We start from the raw sequence: 12,342 nt of genomic DNA on the forward strand, positions 1-12,342 counted from the left end.
AGAGAGAGAGAGACAGGGAAAGGGAGAGAGAGAGACAGGGAAAGGGAGAGAGAGAGAGAGAGACAGGGAAAGGGAGAGAGAGAGAGAGAGACAGGGAAAGGGAGAGAGAGAGAGAGAGACAGGGAAAGGGAGAGAGAGAGAGAGACAGGGAAAGGGAGAGAGAGAGAGAGAGACAGGGAAAGGGAGAGAGAGAGACAGGGAAAGGGAGAGAGAGAGACAAAACGAGACAGATCTCCTTCCCCCAGACACAGGCCAGCCTGTGAGTTGAGGGTCCCAAAGGAACAGGAGGCAGTAGCTATTCAACCTGGGTTAGAATCGCACAAATGTAAGCACACACACACACACACACACACACACACACACCCCCCCCCAACTCCCACTGGAACAAGGCTTCCTCTGCGTGAGTGGGATTTGCAGACTTGGCAAACACTCCCAGATTGTTGTGAAATGAGAGACTCAAATCAATCTGTACACAGCCCGGAACGGAGAGAGCAGCTGGAGAGAGAACCATGACTGGCCCAGAACCATTCACAAACCCATACCGAACAGGCAGAGGCCATTCAGCCCCTTCTCCAGCCTGTTACACAGGAACAGGAGGAGGCCATTCAGCCCCTTCTCCAGCCTGTTACACAGGAACAGGAGGAGGCCCATTGAACTGCTGTAGGGAGCAGTATGGAGAGAGAGTTGTAGGGGCTGGAGGAGGTTACAGAGATAGGGAGGGAGGGTGTAGGGGCTGGAGGAGGTTACACAGATAGGGAGGGGGTGTATGGGCTGGAGGAGGTTACAGAGATAGGGAGGGGGTGTAGGGGCTGGAGGAGGTTACAGAGATAGGGAGGGGGTGTAGGGGGCTGGAGGAGGTTACAGAGATAGGGAGGGGTGTAGGGGGCTGGAGGAGGTTACAGAGATAGGGAGGGGGTGTAGGGGGCTGGAGGAGGTTACAGAGATAGGGAGGGGGTGTAGGGGCTGGAGGGGGTTACAGAGATAGGGAGGGGGTGTAGGGGCTGGAGGGGGTTACAGAGATAGGGAGGGGGTGTAGGGACTGGAGGAGGTTACAGAGATAGGGAGGGGGTGTAGGGGGCTGGAGGAGGTTACAGAGATAGGGAGGGGGTGTAGGGGCTGGAGGAGGTTACAGAGATAGGGAGGGGGTGTATGGGCTGGAGGAGGTTACAGAGATAGGGAGGGGGTGTAGGGGCTGGAGGAGGTTACAGAGATAGGGAGGGGGTGTAGGGGGCTGGAGGAGGTTACAGAGATAGGGAGGGGTGTAGGGGGCTGGAGGAGGTTACAGAGATAGGGAGGGGGTGTAGGGGGCTGGAGGAGGTTACAGAGATAGGGAGGGGGTGTAGGGGCTGGAGGGGGTTACAGAGATAGGGAGGGGGTGTAGGGGCTGGAGGGGGTTACAGAGATAGGGAGGGGGTGTAGGGACTGGAGGAGGTTACAGAGATAGGGAGGGGGTGTAGGGGGCTGGAGGAGGTTACAGAGATAGGGAGGGGTGTAGGGGCTGGAGGGGGTTACAGGGATAGGGAGGGGGTGTAGGGGCTGGAGGAGGTTACAGGGATAGGGAGGGGGTGTAGGGGCTGGAGGAGGTTACAGAGATAGGGAGGAGGTTACAGAGATAGGGAGGGGGTGTAGGGGCTGGAGGAGGTTACAGGGATAGGGAGGGGGTGTAGGGGCTGGAGGAGGTTACAGGGATAGGGAGGAGGTTACAGAGATAGGGAGGGGGTGTAGGGGCTGGAGGAGGTTACAGGGATAGGGAGGGGGTGTAGGGGCTGGAGGAGGTTACAGAGATAGGGAGGAGGTTACAGAGATAGGGAGGGGGTGTAGGGGCTGGAGGAGGTTACAGGGATAGGGAGGGGGTGTAGGGGCTGGAGGAGGTTACAGAGATAGGGAGGGGGTGTAGGGGCTGGAGGAGGTTACAGAGATAGGGAGGGGGTGTAGGGGCTGGAGGGGGTTACAGGGATAGGGAGGGGGTGTAGGGGGGCTGGAGGAGGTTACAGAGATAGGGAGGAGGTTACAGAGATAGGGAGGGGGTGCAGGGGGCTGGAGGGGGTTACAGAGATAGGGAGGGGGTGTAGGGGCTGGAGGGGGTTACAGGGATAGGGAGGGGGTGTAGGGGCTGGAGGGGGTTACAGGGATAGGGAGGGGGGTGTTTGTGAAGAAGAGACTGAACAGGAAGTTCTGGAAAGTCGGAGTAAATTTTATTGTAATACAAATTGCAAATGACAACTGTGTGTAAAAATAATGCAGGAGACAGTGCTCAGAGTGTGCAGCGGGAGGGAGGGGAGGGCAGAGAGAGGCAGATTTCTCTACGTCCATCGTCGCTTAGTCACTGCAGAGGAGGGGGCCAGAAGCTGGATTCACCCTCGCTGACTCCCTCAGGACGAACCATCAGCCACACACAAAAGGGAGAAGGAGAACGGCACAAATATATACCCCGAACCAACGTAGAATTTATTCTGAAACTCCACCCTAATAGATTAAAAATACACGGGGTTAGATACAGAGTAAAGCTCCCTCTACACTGTCCCCCCATCAAACACTCCCAGGACAGGTACAGCACGGGGTTAGATACAGAGTAAAGCTCCCTCTACACTGTCCCCCCATCAAACACTCCCAGGACAGGTACAGCACAGGGTTAGATACAGAGTAAAGCTCCCTCTACACTGTCCCCCCATCAAACACTCCCAGGACAGGTACAGCACGGGGTTAGATACAGAGTAAAGCTCCCTCTACACTGTCCCCCATCAAACACTCCCAGGACAGGTACAGCACGGGGTTAGATACAGAGTAAAGCTCCCTCTACACTGTCCCCCCATCAAACACTCCCAGGACAGGTACAGCACGGGGTTAGATACAGAGTAAAGCTCCCTCTACACTGTCCCCATCAAACACTCCCAGGACAGGTACAGCACGGGGTTAGATACAGAGTAAAGCTCCCTCTACACTGTACCCCCATCAAACACTCCCAGGACAGGGACAGCACGGGGTTAGATACAGAGTAAAGCTCCCTCTACACTGTCCCCCCATCAAACACTCCCAGGACAGGTACAGCACGGGGTTAGATACAGAGTAAAGCTCCCTCTACACTGTCCCCCCATCAAACACTCCCAGGACAGGTACAGCACGAGGTTAGATACAGAGTAAAGCTCCCTCTACACTGTCCCCCCATCAAACACTCCCAGGACAGGTACAGCACGGGGTTAGATACAGAGTAAAGCTCCCTCTACACTGTACCCATTAAACACTCCCAGGACAGGTACAGCACGGGGTTAGATACAGAGTAAAGCTCCCTCTACACTGTCTCCCCATCAAACACTCCCAGGACAGGTACAGCACGGGGTTAGATACAGAGTAAAGCTCCCTCTACACTGTCCCCCCATCAAACACTCCCAGGACAGGTACAGCACGGGGTTAGATACAGAGTAGTGCTCTGTTCACACTGCCTCCTGGCTCACTCCCGATCCCAGTGACCTACCAGTGTAATCGGAGAGCGTGTAGGAACGCAGAAAGCCCCTCCATGATGAGGAGAATTGCCACTGTTAGCACAACAAAGAATGCAAAGGCCAGGAACAGGGCGATCGACCAGAAATACTGCGTTCGTTTGAATCCCTGTCGGAGAACCATGGTCCACAGTACTTCCGAGAGCTCTAGAGAAAGTTCCAGAAAGAAACAGGTCACATGCTGAAGGATGTGTCAGTCCCATTCACCCAGCTGACATCACAGCAGTGTTACCCCGATAACTACTGCAGGGCAAAACAGCAAACCAAACTCCATTTTCACAGAGAGACACACAGCCTAAATCCACACCTTAACTCCAAGTTCTCTCAAACCCCAGTTAGACCCACACTGGGAGCACCGTGCACGGTTCCGGTCTCCGTATCCCTCGGTCAGACCCACACTGGGAGCACCGTGCACAGTTCCAGTCTCCGTATCCCTCGGTCAGACCCACACTGGGAGCACCGTGCACAGTTCCGGTCTCTGTATCCCTCAGTTAGACCCACACTGGGAGCACCGTGCACAGTTCCGGTCTCTGTATCCCTCAGTTAGACCCACACTGGGAGCACCGTGCACAGTTCCAGTCTCCATATCCCTCGGTTAGACCCACACTGGGAGCACCGTGCACAGTTCCAGTCTCCCTATCCCTCGGTTAGACCCACACTGGGAGCACCGTGCACAGTTCCAGTCTCCGTATCCCTCGGTTAGACCCACACTGGGAGCACCGTGCACAGTTCCAGTCTCCGTATCCCTCGGTTAGACCCACACTGGGAGCACCGTGCACAGTTCCAGTCTCCGTATCCCTCGGTTAGACCCACACTGGGAGCACCGTGCACAGTTCCAGTCTCCCTATCCCTCGGTTAGACCCACATTGGGAGCACCGTGCACAGTTCCAGTCTCCCTATCCCTCGGTTAGACCCACACTGGGAGCACCGTGCACAGTTCCAGTCTCCCTATCCCTCGGTTAGACCCACACTGGGAGCACCGTGCACAGTTCCAGTCTCCGTATCCCCTCGGTTAGACCCACACTGGGAGCACCGTGCACAGTTCCAGTCTCCGTATCCCTCGGTCAGACCCACACTGGGAGCACCGTGCACAGTTCCAGTCTCAGTATCCCTCGGTTAGACCCACACTGGGAGCACCGTGCACAGTTCCAGTCTCCGTATCCCTCGGTCAGACCCACACTGGGAGCACCGTGCACAGTTCCAGTCTCCATATCCCTCAGTCAGACCCACACTGGGAGCACAGTACACAGTTCCAGTCTCCGTATCCCTCGGTTAGACCCACACTGGGAGCACCGTGCACAGTTCCAGTCTCCCTATCCCTCGGTTAGACCCACACTGGGAGCACCGTGCACAGTTCCAGTCTCCGTATCCCTCGGTTAGACCCACACTGGGAGCACCGTGCACAGTTCCAGTCTCCGTATCCCTCGGTTAGACCCACACTGGGAGCACCGTGCACAGTTCCAGTCTCCATATCCCTCGGTTAGACCCACACTGGGAGCACCGTGCACAGTTCCAGTCTCCCTATCCCTCGGTTAGACCACACTGGGAGCACCGTGCACAGTTCCAGTCTCCGTATCCCTCGGTTAGACCCACACTGGGAGCACCGTGCACAGTTCCAGTCTCCCTATCCCTCGGTTAGACCCACACTGGGAGCACCGTGCACAGTTCCAGTCTCCCTATCCCTCGGTTAGACCCACACTGGGAGCACCGTGCACAGTTCCGGTCTCCATATCCCTCGGTTAGACCCACACTGGGAGCACCGTGCACAGTTCCGGTCTCCATATCCCCTCAGTCAGACCCACACTGGGAGCACCGTGCACAGTTCCAGTCTCCATATCCCTCGGTTAGACCCACACTCGGAGCACCGTGCACAGTTCCAGTCTCCGTATCCCTCGATTAGACCCACACTGGGAGCACCGTGCACAGTTCCAGTCTCCCTATCCCTCGGTTAGACCCACACTGGGAGCACCGTGCACAGTTCCAGTCTCCGTATCCCTCGGTTAGACCCACACTGGGAGCACCGTGCACAGTTCCGGTCTCCGTATCCCTCGATTAGACCCACACTGGGAGCACCGTGCACAGTTCCGGTCTCCGTATCCCTCGATTAGACCCACACTGGGAGCACCGTGCACAGTTCCAGTCTCCGCATCCCTCGGTTAGACCCACACTCGGAGCACCGTGCACAGTTCCAGTCTCCATAACCCTCGGTTAGACCCACACTGGGAGCACCGTGCACAGTTCCAGTCTCCGTATCCCTCGGTTAGACCCACACTCGGAGCACCGTGCACAGTTCCAGTCTCCATAACCCTCGGTTAGACCCACACTGGGAGCACCGTGCACAGTTCCAGTCTGCATAACCCTCGGTTAGACCCACACTGGGAGCACCGTGCACAGTTCCAGTCTCCATAACCCTCGGTTAGACCCACACTGGGAGCACCGTGCACAGTTCCAGTCTCCATAACCCTCGGTTAGACCCACACTGGGAGCACCGTGCACAGTTCCAGTCTCCGTATCCCTCGATTAGACCCACACTGGGAGCACCGTGCACAGTTCCAGTCTCCGTATCCCTCGGTTAGACCCACACTGGGAGCACCGTGCACAGTTGCAGTCTCCGTATCCCTCGGTTAGACCCACACTGGGAGCACCGTGCACAGTTCCAGTCTCCGTATCCCTCGGTTAGACCCACACTGGGAGCACCGTGCACAGTTCCGGTCTCCATATCCCCTCAGTCAGACCCACACTCGGAGCACCGTGCACAGTTCCAGTCTCCGTATCCCTCGATTAGACCCACACTGGGAGCACCGTGCACAGTTCCAGTCTCCATATCCCCTCGGTTAGACCCACACTGGGAGCACCGTGCACAGTTCCAGTCTCCATATCCCCTCAGTCAGACCCACACTGGGAGCACCGTGCACAGTTCCAGTCTCCGTATCCCTCGGTTAGACCCACACTGGGAGCACCGTGCACAGTTCCAGTCTCCATATCCCTCGGTTAGACCCACACTGGGAGCACTGTGCACAGTTCCAGTCTCCGTATCCCTCGGTTAGACCCACACTGGGAGCACCGTGCACAGTTCCAGTCTCCATATCCCTCGGTTAGACCCACACTGGGAGCACCGTGCACAGTTCCGGTCTCCATATCCCCTCGGTTAGACCCACACTGGGAGCACCGTGCACAGTTCCGGTCTCCATATCCCCTCGGTTAGACCCACACTGGGAGCACCGTGCACAGTTCCAGTCTCCATATCCCCTCAGTCAGACCCACACTCGGAGCACCGTGCACAGTTCCAGTCTCCATATCCCTCGGTTAGACCCACACTCGGAGCACCGTGCACAGTTCCAGTCTCCATATCCCTCGGTTAGACCCACACTGGGAGCACCGTGCACAGTTCCAGTCTCCCTATCCCTCGGTTAGACCCACACTGGGAGCACCGTGCACAGTTCCGGTCTCCGTATCCCTCGGTTAGACCCACACTGGGAGCACCGTGCACAGTTCCAGTCTCCGTATCCCTCGGTTAGACCCACACTGGGAGCACCGTGCACAGTTCTGGTCTCCATATCCCCTCAGTCAGACCCACACTGGGAGCACCGTGCACAGTTCCAGTCTCCGTATCCCTCAGTCAGACCCACACTGGGAGCACCGTGCACAGTTCCAGTCTCCGTATCCCTCGATTAGACCCACACTGGGAGCACCGTGCACAGTTCCAGTCTCCGTATCCCTCGGTTAGACCCACACTGGGAGCACCGTGCACAGTTCCAGTCTCCGTATCCCTCGGTTAGACCCACACTGGGAGCACCGTGCACAGTTCCAGTCTCCGTATCCCTCGGTTAGACCCACACTGGGAGCACCGTGCACAGTTCCGGTCTCCATATCCCTCGGTTAGACCCACACTGGGAGCACCGTGCACAGTTCCGGTCTCCATATCCCCTCAGTCAGACCCACACTGGGAGCACCGTGCACAGTTCCAGTCTCCGTATCCCTCGATTAGACCCACACTGGGAGCACCGTGCACAGTTCCAGTCTCCGTATCCCTCGGTTAGACCCACACTGGGAGCACCGTGCACAGTTCCAGTCTCCATATCCCTCGGTTAGACCCACACTGGGAGCACCGTGCACAGTTCCAGTCTCCGTATCCCTCGGTTAGACCACACTGGGAGCACCGTGCACAGTTCCAGTCTCCGTATCCCTCGGTTAGACCCACACTGGGAGCACCGTGCACAGTTCCAGTCTCCGTATCCCTCGATTAGACCCACACTGGGAGCACCGTGCACAGTTCCAGTCTCCGTATCCCTCGGTTAGACCCACACTGGGAGCACCGTGCACAGTTCCAGTCTCCATATCCCTCGGTTAGACCCACACTGGGAGCACCGTGCACAGTTCCAGTCTCCGTATCCCTCGATTAGACCCACACTGGGAGCACCGTGCACAGTTCCAGTCTCCGTATCCCTCGGTTAGACCCACACTGGGAGCACCGTGCACAGTTCCAGTCTCCGTATCCCTCAGTTAGACCCACACTGGGAGCACCGTGCACAGTTCCAGTCTCCGTATCCCTCAGTTAGACCCACACTGGGAGCACCGTGCACAGTTCCAGTCTCCCTATCCCTCGGTTAGACCCACACTGGGAGCACCGTGCACAGTTCCAGTCTCCGTATCCCTCGATTAGACCCACACTGGGAGCACCGTGCACAGTTCCAGTCTCCCTATCCCTCGGTTAGACCCACACTGGGAGCACCGTGCACAGTTGCAGTCTCCGTATCCCTCGGTTAGACCCACACTGGGAGCACCGTGCACAGTTCCAGTCTCCGTATCCCTCGGTTAGACCCACACTGGGAGCACCGTGCACAGTTCCAGTCTCCGTATCCCTCGGTTAGACCCACACTCGGAGCACCGTGCACAGTTCTGTAAGGTTTCCAGCCTCACGACCTTCCCAGGCTGTGTATGGCAGATTCTTTGGTTTATTATTGTCACATGTACTGGGATTCAGTGAAAAGTATTGTTTCTTGTGCACTATGCAGACGTATCATACCGTTCATAGAGTACAGACGGGAGAAGGAAAGGAGAGGGTGCAGAATGTAGTGTTACAGTCACAGCGAGGGTGTAGAGAAAGATCAGCTTAATGCGAGGTCGGTCCATTCAAAAGTCTGACAGCAGCAGGGAAGAAGTCGGTCGGTACGGGACCTCAGACTTTTGTATCTTTTTCCCGATGGAAGAAGGTGGAAGAGAGAATGTCCGGGGTGTGTGTGGGGGGGTCCTTAATTATACCGGCTGCTTTTCCCCGAGGCAGCGGGAAGTGTAGACGGAGTCAATGGATGGGAGGCTGGTTTGTGTGATGGATTGGGGCTACATTCACCACCCTTTTGTAGTTCCTTGCGGTCTTGGGCAGAGCAGGAGCCCAGACCGAGCTGTGATACAACCAGAAAGAATGCTTTCTATGGGGCATCTGTAAAAGTTGGTGAGAGTCCGTAGCGGACATGCCAAATTTCCTTAGTCTTCTGAGAAAGTAGAGGCGTTGGTGGGGCTTTCTTAACTATAGTGTCGGCATGGGGGGGACAAGGACAGGTTGTTGGTGATCTGGACACCTAGAAACGTGAAGCTCTCGATCCTTTCTACTCCATCCCCGTTGATGTAGACAGGGACATGTTCCCCTTTACACTTCCTGAAGTCGATTTGTTAACACTGAGGGAGAGATTATTGTGGTTGCACTTTTGAATGGACCTCCCATATCACGGAATCACAGACACCCTGTAGTACAGAAGGAGGCCATTTGGCCCATTGAGCAGATCCCACCCTATCCCATAACCTCACACATTTACCCTCCTAGTGCCCTGACACTCGGGTCAGTTTAGCACGGCCAATCCATCTCACCCGCACATCTTTGGACTGTGGGAGGAAACCGGAGCACCCGGAGGAAACCCACGCAGACATGGGGAGAACGCGCAGACAGTGACCCGAGCCGGGAATCGAACCCGGGTCCCTGGCGCCGTGAGGCAGCAGCGCTAACCCACTGTGCTACCCAAATACTTAAGCTCCTATTTCTCTACACCCTCGCTGTGACTGTAACACTACATTCTGCACCCTCTCCTTTCCTTCTCCCCTCTGTACTCTATGAACGGTATGCTTTGCCTGTATAGTGCGCGAGAAACAAAACTTTTCACTGTATCCCAATACACGTGACAACAATAAATCCAATATTAAGTTGATCTTTCTCTACACTCTCGCTGTGACTGTAACACGACATTCTGCACCCTCTCCTTTCCTTCTCTATGAATGGTATGCTTTGTCTGTATAGTGCGCGAGAAACAATACTTTTCACTGTATCCCAATACACGGGGACAATAATAAATCAAATCAAATCTCTTTCAGCTCCTCAAAAACCTTCAGTGACTTGTCTGAACACCCCTTTTCCGGACACAGTCCGTGATGACCCCGCACTGGCCCTGGGGATTATTAATTTTGAGCTGAGTTGAGTTTTCCAGAACAATCCGCCCTCTCGAACTCCCCACTCCCGTCTCTCCGCACCTCTCCAGCCCGCTGGCACTGGGCCAGCCTGGCCTGCACTGGGGGGGGGGTGAGAGGTCACAGACTGCCCCCCCCCTCCCACTGCCACATCAGCGAGGGGGCACTGCCCCCCCAACAAACCTTCACCTGCCATCTCTGCGCTCCCTGGGCACCACCACAGGGTCTCCAAAACCCCCCTCCCCAACCCACCCCCCCCCACCACCCCCCCGACCCCCACCACCCCCCCTCACCCCCAACCCCCCCTCCCCCCCTCACCCCCAACCCCCCCACCCCCCCTCACCGCCCCCCCTCCCCCCCTCCCCCCCTCACCACCCCCCCTCACCCCCAACCCCCCCTCCCCCCCTCACCGCCCCCCCTCCCCCCAACCCCCCCTCCCCCCCAACCCCCCCTCCCCCCCTCACCGCCCCCCCTCCCCAACCCACCCCCCCACCACCCCCCCGACCCCCACCACCCCCCCTCACCCCCAACCCCCCCTCTCCGCCCCCCCTCCCCCCCACAACCCCCTCCTTCCCCTCACCCTCCCACCCACCCCCACACCCCCCTCCTCCCACCTCCGCCCCTCCCCATCCCCACCCCCCCACCCTCCCCCTCACCCCCCAACCCGCCCCTCCCCCAACCCCCCATCCCCACTCCCCCACCCTCCCCCTCACCCCCCCAACCCACCCCTCCCCCACCCTCTCCCCCACCCCCCATCCCCTCACCCCCCCCAACCCGCCCCTCCCCCCACCCCCCCTCCCATCCCCACCCCCCCCACCCTCCCATCCCCACCACCTCCCCCCCCCACCCTCCCATCCCCACCCCCCCCACCCTCCCATCCCCACCACCTCCCCCCCCCCACCCTCCCATCCCCACCCCCCCACCCTCCCCACCACCTCCCCCCCCCCACACTCTCCTCCCATCCCCACCTCCAACCACGCGGAAACATCCGGGAAGTTAAACTTACCAGCATGAGCCAGACTCAACGCCCAGAGGCGGAGGTAGGACGCGGTGTTAGAGATACAACTGAGACAGTATTCGATGGTGTGAATGGCCTGTTTCATAAAGACATCCGCGCTGTCAAACTGGAAACAGGGAAGGAGCCAGTCAGCCATCGCACAGGGTTAGATACAGAGTAAATCTCCCTCTACACTGTCCCCCCATCAAACACTCCCAGGACAGGTACAGCACGGGGTTAGATACAGAGTAAAGCTCCCTCTACACTGTCCCCCATCACAAACACATACCCCACACGGACAGGTACAGCACGGGGTTATCAAACACTCCCAGGACAGGTACAGCACGGGGTTAGATACAGAGTAAAGCTCCCTCTACACTGTCCCCCATCAAACACTCCCAGGACAGGTACAGCACGGGGTTAGATACAGAGTAAAGCTCCCTCTACACTGTCCCCATCAAACACTCCCAGGACAGGTACAGCACGGGGTTAGATACAGAGTAAAGCTCCCTCTACACTGTCCCCCCATCAAACACTCCCAGGACAGGTACAGCACGGGGTTAGATACAGAGTAAAGCTCCCTCTACACTGTCCCCCCATCAAACACTCCCAGGACAGGTACAGCACGGGGTTAGATACAGAGTAAAGCTCCCTCTACACTGTCCCCATCAAACACTCCCCGGACAGGTACAGCACGGGGTTAGATACAGAGTAAAGCTCCCTCTACACTGTCCCCCCATCAAACACTCCCAGGACAGGTACAGCACGGGGTTAGATACAGAGTAAAGCTCCCTCTACACTGTCCCCCCATCAAACACTCCCAGGACAGGTACAGCACGGGGTTAGATACAGAGTAAAGCTCCCTCTACACTGTCCCCCATCAAACACTCCCAGGGCAGGTACAGCACGGGGTTAGATACAGAGTAAAGCTCCCTCTACACTGTCCCCCATCAAACACTCCCAGGACAGGTACAGCACAGGGTTAGATACAGAGTAAAGCTCCCTCTACACTGTCCCCCATCAAACACTCCCAGGACAGATACAGCACGGGGTTAGATACAGAGTAAAGCTCCCTCTACACTCACATCATCCGGAAGATTTGAATCATCGTTCTCCATGCTGCCTTCGTTCCGGTTTATCGAGTTTCCGCAATCTTCGCTCAATCTTCGATATCCTCCCTGCAAACAGAACGGTGAATATTTGAATTCTCACAGACAGCTCAGCCAGAGGTAAACATCGCAATGATTTGTACATATTAGGCAGTGATCTCCGCCGGTTAGATTTAAAAAAAGGATTATAAATTGGAAGGAGTAACTTGTCCCTGATGCTGGGTATGCTGTGGAAACAAGCTACAGTGCAAAGAGATATTTTCCTGAGGCAAGTTGGTCACAA

The 12,342-nt window shown here is 56.9% G+C and overlaps 1 protein-coding gene across 1 annotated transcript; it reads right to left on the reverse strand.

Annotated features, from left to right (window-relative positions):
* Positions 1-2,173: 2,173 nt before the first annotated feature.
* On the reverse strand, positions 2,174-12,128 carry LOC145340787 (V-type proton ATPase 116 kDa subunit a 4-like; the record flags this gene model as incomplete). The annotated part of the gene is made up of 4 exons (XM_080185250.1): positions 2,174-2,466; positions 3,473-3,644; positions 10,960-11,077; positions 12,036-12,128. Coding segments are annotated over 4 exons (477 nt in total), but the record flags the coding sequence as incomplete, so codon positions are not given.
* Between the last annotated feature and the right edge of the window lie 214 nt (positions 12,129-12,342).

Source organism: Carcharhinus amblyrhynchos, unplaced genomic scaffold (assembly GCF_965287045.1).
Source record: "Carcharhinus amblyrhynchos unplaced genomic scaffold, sCarAmb.v2.hapA chromosome_1426, whole genome shotgun sequence".
NCBI classification, from domain to species: Eukaryota; Metazoa; Chordata; class Chondrichthyes; order Carcharhiniformes; family Carcharhinidae; genus Carcharhinus; species Carcharhinus amblyrhynchos.